The following is an 18,995-nucleotide window of genomic DNA, read 5'->3' on the forward strand; positions in this document are numbered from 1 at the left end:
GCAAAAATGTCTTCTAAATGGCCTTGCTAAAACTTTAAATTTGATATATAACTCATTATATTGATTGTTTTTAAACTATCTGGAAGTAACTGGAAATAAAAGGCTCGAATGAGACTCTTTAGAAGTTTCAAACTCTTCAGGTTTTCACAAGAATCACATGTGGTGATTGAAATTATAGTTTACACTATTTTTGACAAGTTTTCGTAGCTTTCTAACGCTCTATTCCCCTCCCCCTGTCTGTCCTGCCTACCCCACCCTCCCCATCTGTCTGCACCCTCTGTGTCCCTTCTTACCCCACCCTTCATTCTGCAGTGCTACGGACCGATCATGGGTGACTGGAGCTTTCTGGGTAATATTTTAGAGGAAGTTAACGAGCACTCTACGGTGATCGGCCGGGTGTGGCTCACAGTGCTCTTCATCTTCCGCATCCTCATCCTGGGCACGGCGGCGGAGTTTGTGTGGGGCGATGAGCAGTCTGACTATGTCTGCAACACGCAGCAGCCCGGATGTGAGAACGTGTGCTACGACGAGGCCTTCCCCATCTCCCACATCCGCCTGTGGGTGCTGCAGATCATCTTTGTGTCCACGCCGTCTCTGGTGTATGTGGGTCACGCTGTGCACCATGTCCACATGGAGGAGAAGCGCAAGGAGCGCGAGGAGGCAGAACTTAGCCGGCAGCAGGAGCTGAGCGAGGAGCGTCTCCCTCTGGCACCAGACCAGGGAAGTGTCCGCACCACTAAGGAGACCAGCACAAAGGGAAGCAAGAAGTTCAGGCTGGAGGGCACCCTGCTGAGGACCTACATCTGCCACATCATCTTCAAGACACTGTTTGAGGTGGGCTTCGTGGTGGGCCAGTATTTCCTGTATGGCTTCCGCATCTTGCCGCTGTACAAATGCAGCCGCTGGCCCTGCCCCAACACGGTGGACTGCTTTGTGTCTCGCCCCACGGAGAAGACCGTCTTCATCATCTTCATGTTGGCTGTGGCCTGTGTCTCACTCTTCCTCAACTTTGTGGAGATCAGTCACCTGGGCCTGAAGAAGATTCGTTTTGTCTTCCGCAAGCCGGCCCCGGCCCCAGCCCAAGGCGAGGGCTCGGCCCCCCTGCCGCCACAAGGGAAGAGCCTGCCCCCCCTGGCTGTGCCCTCCCTGCAGAGAGCGAAAGGTTACAGGCTGCTTGAGGAGGAGAAAGCTCCCGTAACTCACCTCTACCCACTGGCTGAGGTGGGCATGGAGGCTGGCAGAGGGGCCCCTCCCTTCCCGGGGCTGGAGGAGAAGGCGGAGGAGGTGCTGCCCATGGAGGACATCTCTAAAGTGTATGATGAGACTCTGCCCTCCTACGCCCAGACCACTGAGACAGCAGGGGTGACATTACACGAGGAGGCGGCTGAGGAGGTGCAGCCGGCAGAGGTGGAAGCAGAGAGAGTGGAGGAGGTTGTGGAGGAGGATGTGGAGGTAGAGGAGGCGGTGAACGGGGAGGGGGAAACTCCAGCAGAGGCAGGGATGGAGGCTACGGATACGATAGAAGACACCAGACCGCTGAGCCGACTGAGCAAAGCCAGCAGCAGGGCCAGGTCAGACGATCTCACCGTATGAACCTGTGAGAGAGAGAGAGAAGCACATGTACACCTGCACACACCAAATGTTCAACATAAGAGAGAGAGAGCACACACACACCTAACTCAAGACAACGCACACTCTTGAACAGGCAGGTTAAAACAACCAGTGGATGGAAAACAAAATCAACAGGGATAGATTAATACCTTTAAGACGCGGGCGACAATTCTACAAAAAAAAATCTGCGTGTTTGTGATAAAAATGAAATATAAAAAAGTAGAGGTTAAAGAGAGGAGAAGTAGGTTTTTTATTAAGCGTGTTCTTATATTTAAAAAATGTGGAAAGGACACATGCAGGGGGGAAATGTTTTTACTTGATGAAAATCCATGTTCAATTTTTAGAAACATCTTTTTCTATTGAAAGAGTTTTAATCATTTACAATGGAGGATTAGACATTTTTACATGGGGTTTGAGTAGATAGGGGAAAGAGAGTTATAATATACTTGTGTGTCTGCAAATCAGTAATTTCGCTGTAGTTAGGCACTGACTTTCATTCCCATTCAGACAGCGACATACTGCAAATGCAGCATGTGGCTGCTGCACACGGCACGGGTGAGAGGGCTCTCGCATACACACATCACACGACTAAGTGCCGGTACATTTACAGGTATGAAGCTCTTTGAGAGGAGGAAGAAAAGTCCATTTTCAGGTCGAGGACGAGCATACCTGCTTTTTTTTTTTTTTTTTGCACATTCAGAGGTTTAGACTCTGTGCAAGGCCTTTAACCCTCATAACACCTCATCTATGCATCCATTTACACAGGATTCTTTCAAGTGAAGAGAGATGTGCATCAATTTCAGAGCATTTCTCTCCTTTTCATGTTTATATACCAGGTAGCACAGCCAGAGCTGAGTTAGTGAGGAAAAAACAAACCACAAAAAAAGACCACATGTTGAATGTCTTTTTTCAATGTGATTCTGCATCTCTTCATTTTAGATTTGCCCATGTTTTGTAGCCTTTAATGTGTGCTGTGATATCAGTTGTCCGTGGCAGAGAGCAGGGCTCATTTTGCCCTATCAGAGAATGAACTATAGTAGCGACCTCAGGCCAAATCCTCTCTTTTCGTGCTGTACAAACAGGCGTCCGGGCGATAAAGATCATGCACCATCAGCACAAAGTATTGTTGGAGGCGAGACAATAAAAGAAACCGCGCTCATCAATGAAAACAAGCATCCTTGACCTGGCAGTGAAAAAGTCTTTCTACTTGATTTTATGTGACCACGGCAGGTCCTTACACCGTAAGAAAATAACAATACTCGTGACATGCTTTCAAATACAAAGAGAAACAAACAACTAGGGGCAACTCCCGCTGTACATAATGCCCCATCTCTTGTCTGATAATGTACATAATGTGCAGAGCAGCTGTATTTCAATGTCTGGAATCACCCAATTTATAAATATGATTACAATACTGATTTAATCTCATAAACCTGAGAAAACTCCCCTAAGAAGAGGAAAGAAAAATTCAAAATACGATAATCCCTTTGTCCAGCCTATTTCTCCTGGACACAACTGAGCTCAATGTGACTTCAACCTGAGATCTGGACCATTTTTCAAACTTCTTACATTTGGCTCCAGAGGAATAGCCCTTCTCTCATTTCAGCCCAATCCCAGTTTACGTTCTTAAAATTCTCTTTTCCCTCTCGCACTGCAGTAGTCTTTACTTGTCTGAAATAATCACGAAGATCTAAAAGAAAACTTGATTGACTTATAAATGAGCCCACCCAATTTCAGACATTTGGTGATCAAATTCAAGTCTCAACTCTGTGTATTTTATCTGTTCTCAGAGTTGGAAAACCTCTGAGAAGCCCACCAGCACAACTAAAGAACTCATGCAGATTTATTCTCTTGCTCGTTTCTCCTGAGGTTGGGAAAAACAAATCAGAATTTAGTCATCTCCAAATAAGGAGCTGATTTATTTCTGACAAGAGAAAATACTAGTGTGAGCAGCAAAATTTTCCTCTGGGCCACGCTGCACTATTCATATATCTGAGTAAAGATTAATTTCTTTGCAAATCATTGGCGAATACTACAAAACAAAGCACGTTAAGCCTTAAAATATGCCTTAAGTTTATCACAAATCTTCCTCTCACATTCTCTGGCTTTGTTTCTTCAAACAGCTGCCACTGTATGATTTTCTGTGCCTTATCTGTAAATGTAAATTCTCAAATGTTGTAAGATTGTAGCAAGTGCTTATATTGCTCTGGGACCTATGTGAATTTGATGTTTTATTTGCTTTTTTTTAAAAAAAATCTGAGTTTTTGTATGCGACCCCTCAGCGCACACACACACACACACACACATGAACCCACCCACACAAACACATAAAACATGTCTCTATTATGCAGCACAGATGGTAAATAAGTATTTAAAGATTCAACAAGATAATTTAATGAAGATATCAGGGCATTAAGTCACATGTTTGGGGACATGAAGACACTCACACAGTGCAGGCTTATGCTGATATATGTGCCTTTGGGCACACAGACAAACTCCTCACAGTGTTGGTTTTGGGGGTATGATCAAACGGCTCTAGAGAAACTCAGAGAGAAGGCAGCTGTGACCCCTTTGTGACCCCCAGCCATCCCTGAGCCTCCCATAATCCAATGCTGTGGAATCTGAATCAAAAAGAGCCTTCAGTCAATCACCAAATTGTGACCAAATTCAAGCATTTAAAAGTGTTACAATTAAAGCATGACGCTTGTCCTCCTTGTGTACATCAATATGACTGGTAATGTATGATTTTTTGTATTTTAAGACTGTTGCATTGCCTGTATGTTTGTAAGAAGACATGATTAATCTTTGGAAAGAACAAAAAAAAATCCTTTTTACTAACTTGTAGTCTTCTTTGCTGATAGATGTGTGGCAGTATCTTCTTTTGGAATGTGAACCAACGCAATAAAAAGTCACACGTGGTCAAGAAGTGTTGTGTCCATGTTTCTCTGCATGCACCCATGTGTGCACGCGCGCACACACACACACACACACACACACACACACCTTTATCTCTGTGAAGACCCTCATTGACATAATGCATTCTCTAGCCCCTTACCCTAACCTCAACTATCACAACTAAATGCCTAACCCTAACCCTAACCTCATTCTAACCTAAACCTTTAAACCGAGTCTCAACCCTCAAACAGGCCTTTGACAAAGTGAGGACCAGCCAAAATGTCCTCACTTTGCACACATGTCTTCACTCTGTTGCTAAAATACGGGTTACGGTCCTCACTGTGTTGCATGTACAAGTACACACACACACACACACACACACACACACACACACACACACACACACACACAATGCTATACTGTATGTTGAGATGTCTGACAGACAGATATGTTTTGTATTAAACATTAAAATAATAACAGGGGTCTTGCACAGTGGCTGGACTTAACTTAGAGTAACAGGAAGAAAACATTTATTTGGACATGTGCATTTTTGTACATCTATTGTGTCTGATGTAATAGACTTTTGTTGTTGTTGTTGTTTACAGATACACACAACACCATGTATCAATCCCAATCAGTGCAATTGGATTTTACTTGAGTTTTTCCAATTTCATGCTATGTTACTTACTTCCACCAGAGAGCAGAAATACTCTGTTACAAGGAAAAGTCCTGCATTAAATATTTACTGAAGTAAACTTACAAAAATATTAGCATCAAAACGTGCTTCAAGCTATAGTTGGTAACTTTTATTTAAAAAAACAAACAATATTTCATATTTGCCTACACTGTCACTATATATACACAGCACTTTATAAGGCAGATAATCTGTGGGGAAAAAATCAAACTCCTCTGCCTACTCTATTGCCATGTAATAGCTGCGCTTCTAATGGCCTTACTGCATGTGAACAAAAGCAACCAGTCAGAGCAGAGGAGTCTCTAATGCAGCTGTCAATCACTGTTAATCACTGCTTGTGAACTGGGATTAAACTGTCAAACTACGCAGTGCTAATCAAATGTGAATCAAGATTCTGTTACTGCATTGCCCTTTTGAAAGTCTGACCATAGCTCATGAGCCGTGATTGAGATGACTGACAGCTGTGTTTGAGACTCCTTGGCTCTGACTGGTTGTTTTTGGTGTACCACAGTCTGATTGTAGCAGAGACATGTTTGTTTTGTTGTTGTTTTTTTTTTTTTTTTTACAGGCTATCCATCTCATGTATGTCTTTTGGAAAATAGTGATAGTTTCAGCAAATATGACACAGTCATTTTCAGAAAAGTTACCACCTGGAGCTTCAAAGTAGCAAAAGTTAAGGTATTCATCATACCAAACTGCCCAATTAAAGAATAATGTATGTTATCTTACAGGATTATTTTAGTCTTTGAGCAGAAAATCCTGCACACTGCTCTTGCTCGGCTTCATAATTTATCAGTAACACTAATGTTTCAGTCCTCCAGGACCTTCATTAAGTGTGTTCAGCACCATTATTTCAAACATTGAGCTTAAACAGAAACTGCTCTGACCATTTTAACCATTTCCAACAACTTCAAACATATCTCATGATTTAGGTTTCAGGGCATTGAAAAAGTTACTCTGCCAGAGAGAAGTGGTAACATTGAAGAGGTACTTAGCAGAAGAGAAATATACTTGAGATTTATTCTGCAAACTATCTCCCAAAAGATTAACAATGACATATCATGGCATGGCATGCTATAATGGATTTGGGGATCCAAATCAAAAACCAATTTTTAATACATAGCATAAGAGTATACAGTGTTGAACATTTTGAGTAATTTATGAAAGCTGCAAGGCCGATGTGTTCATTCATACGAGCAACATTTTCTTGTAAATAGAAAAGACTGCGCAATAAAGACTTTATTGTGAAAAGAGCCTGAGGATTCCAGGTTTTTCCAATGTTTTTCTTGTTCCCTTGTTCTTTTGTTTGTGCCATATGGACACAAGTTGTTGTCAATTATTGAGAAACCCACCCGCATCTGATTAATTCCCCCACACCTGTGCACACCTATGAAATGGTTGAAGCAGTTTCTATTTGCATATTAGACAGCTGGATGGACAAATACCTTTCTTCAAACTAATTGCCATCTTACAGGATTATAAAATAAATGTCTTAGTGGGTAAAGGTGGAGCTCATTTTAACTATGTTTCATACATTTGGGTGAATTGTGTCTTATGTTCATCTATTATGATATACCATAATTTATGTGTTGATTACATTTTGATTAATTTCAATTTGCAAAATAAGAAACTTCCAAGCCCTCAGATAAATTTAGTGAAGTGAAAGCACACGGTTTTTCACTTTTAAATGTACAGGAGTAAAAGCAGTAAGTAAGAAAAGGAAATACTAAAGCTAAGTCCCACTGAGACACACCACACCAATATTAACATGGTTCTCTCACCTTCTTAAACATCAATTTTAATGATTTTTCAAGGGCTTTCCAGGCCCCCTTCCCTCAAATTCAAGGATTGAACATGTTTAAGACACAGATGAAAGTTAATTTATGTTGGAAGTAGGCTTTACAGAAGCTTGAAGACAATTAAAAAAGATATTAGTCTTAGAAAAATGAGAACATGACAGACAAGCTATCACAGATACATTTGAATGCTGCAAATTTACATTTAACCTAATCTGCACATCTTTGTACTGTGGGAGGAAATTGATATAAGTACAGAGAATTGACGCTCCAAGTGCTCTTTAAGTCTTAAACACATTTAGTGTGTAGGGGTTTACTAGGAAAAACAGGGCTTATTCAAACAGTATATGACTGATTATTGATGACTAATAAAAGGCTGAGAGGTTTATGATTAAATTACCACTAGGGGGCAATATTGTAAAAGAAATTTTTTCCCTAGACCCAGTGCGTCTCTCTTCTATAAAAAGCAGGTTTGAACAAGATTAAAAAGTTCAGGTCATGGGGGCAGAGTCAGACCTGAGCTTTACTTTAACGTTGAGTGGATGGATCAGTTTGGTATTACTTTACATCTACACATTACATTCATAAACATTTATAGACTCAAACTTTTTTCACATACTGCAACATATTGGTCTTTGTATGCCCTCTTGTGGTGTCGCATGGTTACTGTCCAAGCTCTGCCTATCCTTCCTTCACTTATTCTGCATTTAAAAAGCTGCATTCATTGATTTTTGGCCACTATGCAGCAGAAGAACTCCCAAACAAGTAGACACCCACACACAGCTGTAATGTTTATTCACTGTTTTGCCTTTAATGCCATGACAACAATAACATCCAGTTAGAGTTTTATTTCAGATAATCTCTCGAGTTAATGGAACTTCACAGAGGACCAAACAATCACATGCTGACGCCTTGTAAGTTAACAGAAACAGCCAAAACTCACAGCACTTTGCACCATGTATGGTCAGGTACGTGAGAGGCCTAACAAAGGGTCTCAAGAGTTTTAGGCAAAGAGTAGCTGGTATCTGAAAAGCTAAATTTAGACCCTGTGGAGACAGAAACTATTCATCCAGACACATGCCAGTAATCAAGGGCATTAACATGTCTTGCAGGAATCATTATTGTTAATGCACTAATTGTACTTAAGAGCATGTTTAGACAGAGACCTAACACTTCATAATATAATGCTTTTATCTTTAAAATGACTTTTTAAAGATCAGGTCTGTGAGCGCATAGTGATTAACATCAGATGAGCTTTTCATATTTATTTCTTAACTCCCATCTTCTCTCTACAGCTGAACAGGGTTTTAAAAAGTGACAGACATGCCTCTCCCATCCCTGGTGGAAATTACAAACTCAACATTCATTGTTTGTCCAGAAATCTGATCACAGAGCTTTAAATGCAGTGAAGCTGTTCTTCAAAGAAAAGCACTTGACTCGCAGCTCCATGACCCCCGGGGCACTTTTGGATGAAATCCTAAACATTTAGACAAAGACATTCCGCAGCTACAGGAAGAAGAACAAAAATATTTCTACTGTCAAAACAGGTGATCAAGTACAGCACATGTCACGTGTCAGATGCAGATGGGCAAAAAGCTGATGTGCTAGAAGTGGCTGCAGCACAGGATGTAACACTGATGGAGATAAGATTCCACACCAATCATTTTACTGTTGAGTGGGATTGCGTAAAAACCCCGCTAGTGGCAAATGAAGCAGTATCTCAGACATGCAGGGTTGGGTACGATAACTTTGAAATGTAGACAGTTAGTGAACACATGTTACATGGCATTTTTTTGTAATTAGTGACATAACCAAAAAAAAGTATATAAATACTTTTGGATTTATTTTAAATGACTTAAAAATCAAAGATTAAAAATATGGCAATTTATACTAAAAAATGATGAAGCCACAAACATGTGAGTTCCCCAAATACACATTATTTTTTCTCTTTAATCATTTAAAAACATTTTCAATGCAAATAAACTGCTTCAGTTCGTCAAATCAAATGTATTCTCCAACATCCACATTTTATTAGTTGAAGTGATGGCAAAATTGCTAGGAAAGGAATACTGTTCTGGAACGACTGCTCCTGCTTGAACCTTCCATCAACACCACAAGGTCCACCACAGGGTGGAGCACTTGTACAGAAACCCTATATGTCAGGCACGCTTTTCCTAAGTTGACAAGTTGATAGCATGAAAAAAAGTTTTGTAGTTTTAAGGAATCCTTGACAATGCAACTATGATCTAATGCCACTTTTTCAATAATCTGGGCTGATTATAGTTAACTTTACTAGTCGCGATTACATGATATCCATTTATACCCAACCCTGAGTGAAATGTGCTCTGACTAAGGACTTTGAAATTTTGAGTAGCAGTGACAGCGAAAGATATTAAGATAGTCCTCAATGAGACAGCATCCTATCATCAGTGACTCACATGAAAGCAATGCTTTGAGTCTCCACAAGACACAAGGCAGACACAAGGCAGACAAAAGGCAAACCACTCATAGCAGTTATGTGCTGCCATGGCGTGTGATGGATTTGGGTGTGTCATGCATGTTTGTGATGTGGCTCTTAAGATGAGAACAGATTTTTGTGTTCTGTCTGGATGAGTTGGCCACACCTGTTATGACATACACAAGCTCCGACTCCAGACAACCTTGAACTGAAGACCAAACAGTGAAATGGTGACATCTTGTTGGCGTTTTTCAGCCGCTTTATCCTGTCCTCAACTGTTGATGGTTGACTGCAAAAGGAGCTTGAGAGAAAGCTGCCGTTGTCTGAACTGAAAATGCAAACTGCCCTTTGCTGTCATTTTCATGTTATATGAGCTGACATGACGATATCTCAAATATCTCAAATTCAAAAAAGCAAAAGGCTCGATTTACATTTTCAGGGTGTACAGTGTCTGCCATAATCAGGATGCAAGGTCCATTTCATACTCTCTTAGTATCAAATAGCCTGGGAACCAGATGAATCTGCCAGCTCATGTTTTCATGCAGGAAGTAGAGAGGGTCGGCCACTAATCAGAAGATCAGCAGATCGATTCCCGGCTCCTCTGTCTGCATGTTTAAGTGTCCTCAAGAGACTGAGACGCAAATTGCTGTGGTGTCTGTGCCATCGATATGTGATTGCGTGCAAATGTCAACTGAGCAGTTGTTAGAACACGCTTATATGGTAGGATGGTAGGTATGAATGCGTGGCAAGTAGTGTACAAGCGTTTTGAGTGGTCAGAAGTCTTGAAAGCTACACAAATGCAAGTCCATTTAACATATTTGCTCAGGCAAATGGATTCAGTCAGTCATTTTGCCTAATGCAAAGTATGTGATAGAGCCTTTTGTCATTGTGGTTCGTGCACACTTGGTGACACTACAGTGACCATAAACCTAGCGTAGTAAAAGGAAATGCTCTTGAGACATTTTCAAAACCAAAACCAAGATGGTTGCAGCTAATGTGGAGCTTTGTGCTGAGGTACTACTCAACACTTGTTCACAGACATATTAATGCTACATAATGACAGCTAATCTCTGCACACTGTAGTCTGTTTACAGCACTGTGTCACATGTTTCCTTGCTCTGATTGGATGAATGTCTGTCAATTTCATCAAGAGGCACTTCATGTGCATTGATAAAGCCCCTTGAAAGCTGAAAATGAAAGTTTGCAGACTAACTTTAATTTGCAAGTTGGCCTGGCTCTGAAAGGCTCTCTAAATATTACTGTTTTTGTGCATTTCAAACATGAAAAAGAAAAGTAAAGCATGCAATGTGATCTAAGGCCTCTCACACTCAGGATGTCATGTGGGTAGAACAGTAAAATACAAATTTCTGCAAACTACTGCATTGACAGAGGTCTGCGAAAAGGCTCACAAAAAACTCTGCAGCCTCAAAGACACAAACACCAGACCACCAGAGTCATCGCGACATTCACTTCCTGTATGGAAACCATTTCTTGTGTGTGTGTGGGAGGCCTGGCCAGGTTTAAACTTCACCTCACATACATGCCGGCTACTGTGTCATTCGCAGTATTTCGTAGTACAATATACAGTTTCCTCTTTTTTGTTACCTTAGTAATATTAAATTACGGCTGTAGTTAAGATTCAAGGAACTTAGAACGAGACACAACAGCAGATACAGATACTCGCTACCGGTAAGTGTAGTTGCTATATTTATCAGACTGGGTCTGGTTAGAAAAGATGTGACTTTCTAAACACTTTTTTTTGTTAGTCTGTTAATCACTATTATTGCTGCTTTTTCTGGGCAGGAAAGTCTTGAAAAGGGGATTTTTTCAGACGGTATGTTTGAAGTAGACCACATTATAAATCCAAATAAACATGAGGTTTAACAAAACTGTTTCTGTGTAAAGGTGTAATGGAAGATTTCTGTAAATATCTGGGCATCAACAAGACCGTTTCTCTGATATGTTGCATGTTCTGGATTTTCTCAGCAGCAGGTAAAAGTCATTTGCAACACCTTTACTCTGACAAATAGTATAGTACAGAAATAATCTGACATTTTGAGCAATGTTTGTTGTTGTCTTGCCGAGAGTTAGATGAGAAGATTGATACCACTTTCATATCTTTATTGTAAATGTGAGGCTGTGTTTGAATGACGTTGTTGTAGTTTGGTTTCTGTACGGATTAAAGACGCGAGATATGAGGTGTTAGTTAGTGGACTTAAAAAGTGCTTGTAGGTGGATTTCGTTACCTTTAAACCAAGGCATTAGCCATAGATTCAGCACATGGGGGACCAAGTCTAATGGTGAGGCTAAAGATATCGACGATGGCTCATGAGCGCCATTATTAGTCACTGGGTGCAAGGACGTAGGTTTTCATATGTCCCTGCCACTACTGTGGGAGGACAGAATTGCCCCTACCAATATGTGAGCACACTCCTTTGCATTGTCCTCATTCTAACATTTCTGTGCACAAAATTACGGGGAAAACTGCATCTCCTACTGATTCAGTAAGGGACAGTGCTTTTAATGATTAAATACGAAACGGTCCCTGTTTTTAGTTAGTTTCTGTATTCCACCTCCAGTGAAGAGCAGCGCACAGCCACTAAAACTCTGTGTCATTCAGAGAGAGTCCCAAACAGGTTTTTGTGTCCATCAGTCAGTCTGAAGGTGATACTACCATATCAATATCAGCAATGAGCTCATGTACAGTGGACTATATGGCAGGTAGATTGTTTTTTGAAACATTATGGCTGGATTTTAATTAAATAATGAATTTATGACTTCTAAGAGAACACAGATATATGTCATGTTTGAATGTGTAGAAAGTTGTGAACATCAGAGGAACTCACACGTGAGCTATTAAAGCCCAGGGCCTTTTTAATTAATTAAAATGAATAAATTTATCATTGGTGTGAACAGGTGCCACATGCACATTTAAAGAGGTTACTTCTCCCCCAAAAGAAGAGTAAACTATGCCAACATGTGTGCTGACTCAGCAGGAATGACATATACGAGTAAAGCTGATTTATAGGAGAATAAATATTTGAAAGCCATACAGAATACCCGAGAGCCTGTATTTGTATTTTGAATCATCACCTATCGCCTCAATTCTGTGTTTTTATTTGCATAAAGAGACCTTTCCACCATAATTTGGTGCATAAAACTTCATCAGATTGCAGGAAATTATGTGTTTGGCGTTCAAAATGTCCTTAATATGTGTCACCACCAATGTTAAAATTAAACCTACGCCCTTGGCTGGGTAAATGTTTGGCTAAATAGCTGTAGACAGCTTAGCTATGATAGCTAAAATTAGTGATGGTTGATTGATTGGCACTTTGAAATCAGCCTGACCTCACCAAAAAAAATTGTTTCCATTTCATGCAATTACTGATACTTGTTAGAAAAATAATGTTTACGCAATCACAGTTCTAGCACAAAATAACATTTTGTGTGTAACATTAATGTTACCTTTTCATGCACATCCTGACTGTAGTGTTAGTGCTGGGACAGTGAAACAATAATCACTTTGCTATCAATGACTGATGGAAACATTAACTTTACGCAAAGCTAATAAGTGGAATATGCCCAGAATGTACTGACTGCTCCAGCAGCGCATCCTGCTGAGGTGCAGCAACGCCACTTGGACAAATCACACTGTAGTACTACATCTTTGTTTATTATTTATTTATGGTAGTGATTATATTTGCTTATGATTATTTTGGGCAGTGGTGCATGGTTGCCTGGCATTTTGAGCATACTCGGGGGTGGGGGGTGGCCCCCAAATTACAATTGATAGTTACCAGAGGTGTGGACTCGAGTCACATGACTTGAACTTGAGCCAGACTCGAGTGACAACTTAATTACTCTAGACTTGAAAAAAAAAAAAAAAAGACAACTCAACTCGGACTTTAACACCAATGACTCGTGACTTCATTTGAACTTGAGTCTTTGGACATGAAAACACTTGTAACTTTATTTTATTTTTAAAGATTATTTTTTGGGCGTTTTGTCTTTAATTGACAGGACAGTGTGAAATGGGGAGAGAGAGAGAGAGAGAGAGAGAGTGGGTGATGACATGCAGCAAAGTGTTGCAAGCTGGAATCGAAACTGCAACTGCTGCAGCGAGGCACCGTCTCTGTACATGGGGCGCTGGCACTATCGACTACGCTATCGATGCCCCACACTTGAAACTTTCACCCAAACTCACAGATTAAAAAATGAAGCATAGTGTTAGTTCAGGCAGGACACGATGTCAAGCTCAGCTCACATCCCAGCTACATCAGCTGATCTCAAATAGCCCAGTCAACTGATGGAGCAGCTGATTGATGGAAGGGAGTCAGCTGATAGATCACATTCATTCATTCATTCATTCATTCAGGGCGCTCTATTTAAACTGCTCTGGCCTGCCTACTGTTGCTGCTTCCTCTGCAAGCAGCCTCCACCACAGCTCCTCCTTTTCATGTTGTGTCTGACTTATCAATGTCATTTCTATTTGTCACTGACGCTGCTTTGTTCTGTTCCCGGGGGGAACTGCTGCTGCTCTCCCTGCCTTAGGCTTTCCATGTAGGCGCATGGAAGGGCAGGGAGGTGTGCTCTCTCCACCTTAGGCTTTCCATGCAGGCACGTGGCAGAGGCTTTCTGCTTAGGCTCGAGGAAAGGCATAGAGACCCCAGAACAGAGCCATACTGCCAAATATAATACTGCAAATGGAATAAAGCGTTCTTTGACTTAAGTGTTCCCAACTGAAGTATGTTATTTAAAAAGTGTGCCATGAATCAAGTCATTTCCCTTAATTTCCTAAATCAATTAACGTTAATGGTATTCATTTGCAGCAAGTCAACACTTAATTCCCCAAATTCACTTTGTTTGAATCATCTGACCACACTCTGTTGTTAATATGGCATTATACTTGGTGAACAGCGCATTATGACTTGGACTCAAACATTGTTTCATAGCACACCGTGACTTGTTAAGAACTCGAAACTTACTTGTCAGTAGCTTCATATTTAGTGTTCAACTGTGAGAGTGGTATCAATCTTCTCATCTAACTTTCGGCAAGGAAGCATATCTTTCTTAAAATATACAGTACGCAAACTTTTGCTTAACTCTAGTGTAGTGTTTTGGTGACATAATTGTTGTAGAGAAATCATCTAAAATTGATGTTTCCCTCACAGAAGGAAACAGCATCTCTACGGTGGTTGGCAGCAAAGTCATCCTGCGCTGCAAGAACGGGACAAACGACATGCTCACTCAGCTGACATGGAAAATGAACAAGAATCTCCTGTTTAGTTTCATCCCAAACCAACGCTTGCATGAGAATGAAGAAGCTCTCCCCCCGAAAACAAATATGTCTCTATCAGAGGGTGAGCTGTATGCACTGGTTATAGAGAGAGCCGAGAAGTCTCATACAGGAAACTACACCTGTGAGATCAACACAGACAAAGGATCTGAGGAACAGAAGTGGGAGCTGATAATTACTGGTGAGCTTGTCAGTACTAAATTACACATTTAGATGAAGTAATCCCTGTGACAACAACAAAGGAATAGGAAGTAAACAGGAACAGGATGAATGTGGGATTATTACATACAACAGAGCCAATAATTACTTTGCTGCTGTTGCAATACGGCACCTGCAGGAACTACGCACACACGTAATCCAAAGTAAAGACAGGTGATGGCTGGCACTGAGTGCATGTTTACAAACTGTGCAAGTTCACAGTGAACCTTCTCAGTGACAGACACAAAACCTTACAGGAGTGTCTCTCTTCTACATAATATGGGTTTGACAAATTGCTTGTCAAGTTTAGAGCCTTGATATTGTCTGCATCATTGCACAAAATGTTGGTGCAGGGGGCATTGTGAAAATCCACAGGACATGCAAACACCACCTCAGCTTCCTTAATGAAACAATGATCTTACCAACACAAATATAGCACTGTCTTAACATGAAGTTCAGCTTAATTTAACTGCATATTACATTTCTAGTGGGTGTAATACTAATATTTTCCCCCCCAGAGCATGAAGAAAGTGGAAATTTCAACAAGCTACTGATTGCCGTGGCGGTCACAGTTCCTTGTGTGTGTTGCCTGATCTTTATAATTGCTTTTGCCATTCTGCGAAGAGTGTGCAAACGTGCAGGGTAAGTTATTTAACATGAAATTTTATGCTCAAAAAGATTATGGCTGATGGCATTACATTGCTAGAATATAAACAAAATGTCACTCTCTTGCAGGGGTCGTTCTCGCAGTGCAGAAATGGTAAATATAAAAATCAATATCTTGTCATTTAAGAAGTTACAACTTTTAAACAGTCTATAGATTTACAATGACTTGAGCTTCACAGCATGTGAAGTAAAGACAATATGTTATAATTAAGCTGCATTCAATTCATTTTTGTTACTTTTTTTCTCTCAACAGCAGGAGAGAGAAGAAGATATTTATGAAAACTGCCTGGAAACTAATCAACGACGTGGCTATAATCAGCCAAACCATTACAAGCCCAGGGCTCACTGATAGGAAGTGCAGTTCAATTATGGGAAAGGGAGCGCAGGAAGTGGACTAATGCTTGAAACCGCTAACTTCATAGGAAAAACCATCTCTTCTCGAGTAAAACCTCTTTTTTCACATCCTCTGTCTAAAGAGCTTTCACTCTGAATAACTACTTCAGTCTTTTTATATATACATATATAAATATTTTTTTACACATATTTAACTGCTTTGTTAATGAATGTACTGTTGGCGAAGAAGGGGGTGAACACATGACTTACGCTACTATTTTGTACAGCTGTTATGGTAAATGTGTTCACAGACGGTCGCCTATTTACACATCCAAGGCTGCTGATGGCCATCTGGGTGACCTAAGCACCATTGTTTTGCCCCCGCATATAAAGTAACATATATTTAACAGAATATAGTTAATAAAATAAATAGAAAATACTATATCCCAAATATTTGTGTGATTTTCTTCCAAACTGGGGGTGTATTTTCATTATCAATGTTACAAATAAAAAACTGGAACTATTCAAAAACAGCAGCCTGTATATTAACTAACTGCAGAACAAGCAAACACACACACAAACACGTGTGTGCAATCATCTTCATTAAAACAAATGAAATAATGATATGCTCTATGATATGATATCAATACCATTATTCTTGAAATAAATATATAAATAAATAAAACACAGGGTGGCACGGTGGTGTGGTGGTTAGCACTCTCGCCTCACGCCCGAGGGATCCCGGGCGTGGGACCCCTTCTGTGCGGAGTTTGCATGTTCTCCCCGTGTCAGCGTGGGTTCTCTCCGGGCACTCCGGCTTCTTCCCACAGTCCAAAGACATGCAGATTGGGGACTAGGTTAATTGGTAACTCTAAACTGTCCATAGGTGTGAACGTGAGTGTGAATGGTTGTTTGTCTCTATGTGTTAGCCCTGCGATAGTCTGGCGACCTGTCCAGGGTGTACCCTGGACTGTTTTGAATAGTGTACCCTGGACAGGTCGCCACTTCCTGCGCTCCCTGTCCAGGGTGTACCCTGGACAGGGAGCGCAGGAAGTGGACCCTGGACAGGTCGCCCGATGTCGCCCGATGTCAGCTGGGATAGGCTCCAGCCCCCCCGCGACCCTCAAGAGGATGAAGCGGTTAGAAGATGAATGAATGAATGAATAAAACACAACTGTCCCATTAGTCATACGAAAGACAGTTTCAAAAAACTTTGCTCAGCAGAGGCAACTGATACTAATGACTGTAACATTAACCTGTAATCACGAGTGCAGCACTTAGCGAGCCTGCATTGTGTGCACTGAAACCATCGGCACCGCAGCTCAAACCCTGTTGTGTCTGAGAGGGCCTTTACTGGGAGAGTTAATGCAATACATATAATTATGATTGATAATGATCACACTGGGCTGTTTTGGTGCCCTTTCTAGCACTGGTGTCCTCCGTACATTGTGTGTGGCACCTGCCCTTAGCAGTGATGCTGTACACACCTAACCATTTTTCCCCCTCCTGAGTAAATTATCTAACTCTCTAGCAGCTAAATGCTCCACTGTGTTCACCAGCAAGTTGCTAACTTTGCCCAGTCCCATTTCATATTTTCCCCCCTACCCCTCAATTTGGATTGCCACTTTGCCCCTTTGAACAGACTTAGAAAAGGTAGTAGTTGAAAACCTCCCGAATGAATTGAAACAACTCCTCAAGAGGTATGTTATGAATGAATGAAAATGAATGAATTGAATGGCCTTTATGTAAACAGGTGCGGCAAGTGTTGACAGACATTGCAGATATGTTGTCTTTGGCAGTCGTGAGTTCTTGCGTGGGCTATAGGCATTTGTTTGTGACGTTTGTGATTCATTACGATTTAAGTTTTACTCTATCAATCAATCGAGAAGTCATTGGAAAAAAATTACTTCTTCATTATCAGGCCACTAGTAATGCTCTGTAGGCTAACGTTAGCATTACCTACTTCTACCCTGCCAGTATGCACTCATATAAAAAGAACAGCAACCTCACTACTTGACTTAAGTTAAATTTAAGGTATCATGCCGTATCAAAGAGGGAAATGTAACATGTAAATATGTCAAAATGAGGTCATGCTCAAATCAGCAATAACAATGCAACATTACCTAACTACTGTAGCTACCAAGACATACTACCAGCATTTTCTTTCTGCAGTGTGCCTCTGAAAGGCCTTTGTTTGGAGGCCCATGTAGCCATAACACTTTGCCCTACGCCTTTATCCCTACACGAATTAGGACACCTTTCTCTTCATGTGAACACACAAAACAGAGGGGTAAGGGCTCAGGGGGATGGGCATGTTAAGTCTTGGAATTGGGCTTTTATCTGTCTGGTGATCGATGCTGAGCAATCTCTATATGTGCTAAAAAAAACCAAATGCCTGCTTTGGTTCTAAATGTGGATAATCGGAGCAGATTTGTGGGCAAGAGCAATTGGTTACAAGATGGTAAAAGGCTCTGTATAGCTGAGGGGAACTAAAGCAGGGTGATAATTCTCTGTAGGATTGCCTCTATGAGTGACCCCTTTCACATTACACAATCATGTGATACAGTTAAAAATAAAATGTGCTGATAAATGCAGCATTGAACTGTTATAAAGGAATGTGTTACACAGTAGAGATGTGTCTCAGAGGAGTTACAGTTAAACTCTGGCAGCATCCTGTAAAAAGATACTGCATGGGTGAATGGAACATAAAGCAGCTGTGTTAGTCATACCTGATTATACATCACAGATTTTGAGATTATAGACTAAATATAACCCTAGCCTACACTGTGTAACGCCCTTCAAATGAAGTGACTGGGGTTGGAAATTTTGTTTGTCATGACTTTTAGTTGAGTCTTAAATTATGGGCCTACTGGTAGAGGATATAATCATCTGTGAAATGGGACTTTTTCCCCACGATAAACATTTGGAATAAATGCAAGTAAAAGGCAATCATGAGGAGAATGAAAGAACTAAGGGCCAGCAAAGGTTCAACAGCTCAAAAGTATAACCAATAGAGCTCAGATTCTTAGTGAATTTTTGTTAAAGGTG

The 18,995-nt window shown here is 40.8% G+C and overlaps 2 protein-coding genes across 2 annotated transcripts in view; one reads left to right on the forward strand and one right to left on the reverse strand.

The window, feature by feature from the left end:
- The first annotated feature begins 293 nt into the window (after positions 1–293).
- LOC125900132 (gap junction alpha-8 protein-like) lies at positions 294–17,776 on the forward strand. The gene is given in 8 exon segments (XM_049594929.1): positions 294–1,571; positions 2,091–2,110; positions 2,113–2,166; positions 11,360–11,446; positions 14,626–14,931; positions 15,467–15,590; positions 15,684–15,708; positions 15,868–17,776. Coding segments are annotated over 8 exon segments (1,956 nt in total). The 5' UTR covers positions 294–327; the 3' UTR covers positions 15,964–17,776.
- si:ch211-214p13.3 (nectin-4) overlaps positions 7,790–18,995 on the reverse strand; it is a 59,360-nt gene continuing 48,154 nt past the window's right edge. The window contains exon 9 of the transcript XR_007450820.1: positions 7,790–8,502. The gene's annotated coding sequence lies outside the window, so the exon portion shown is untranslated. The remainder of the gene's footprint in view (positions 8,503–18,995) is intronic.

Source organism: Epinephelus fuscoguttatus, linkage group LG13 (genome assembly GCF_011397635.1).
Source record: "Epinephelus fuscoguttatus linkage group LG13, E.fuscoguttatus.final_Chr_v1".
NCBI classification, from domain to species: domain Eukaryota; kingdom Metazoa; phylum Chordata; class Actinopteri; order Perciformes; family Serranidae; genus Epinephelus; species Epinephelus fuscoguttatus.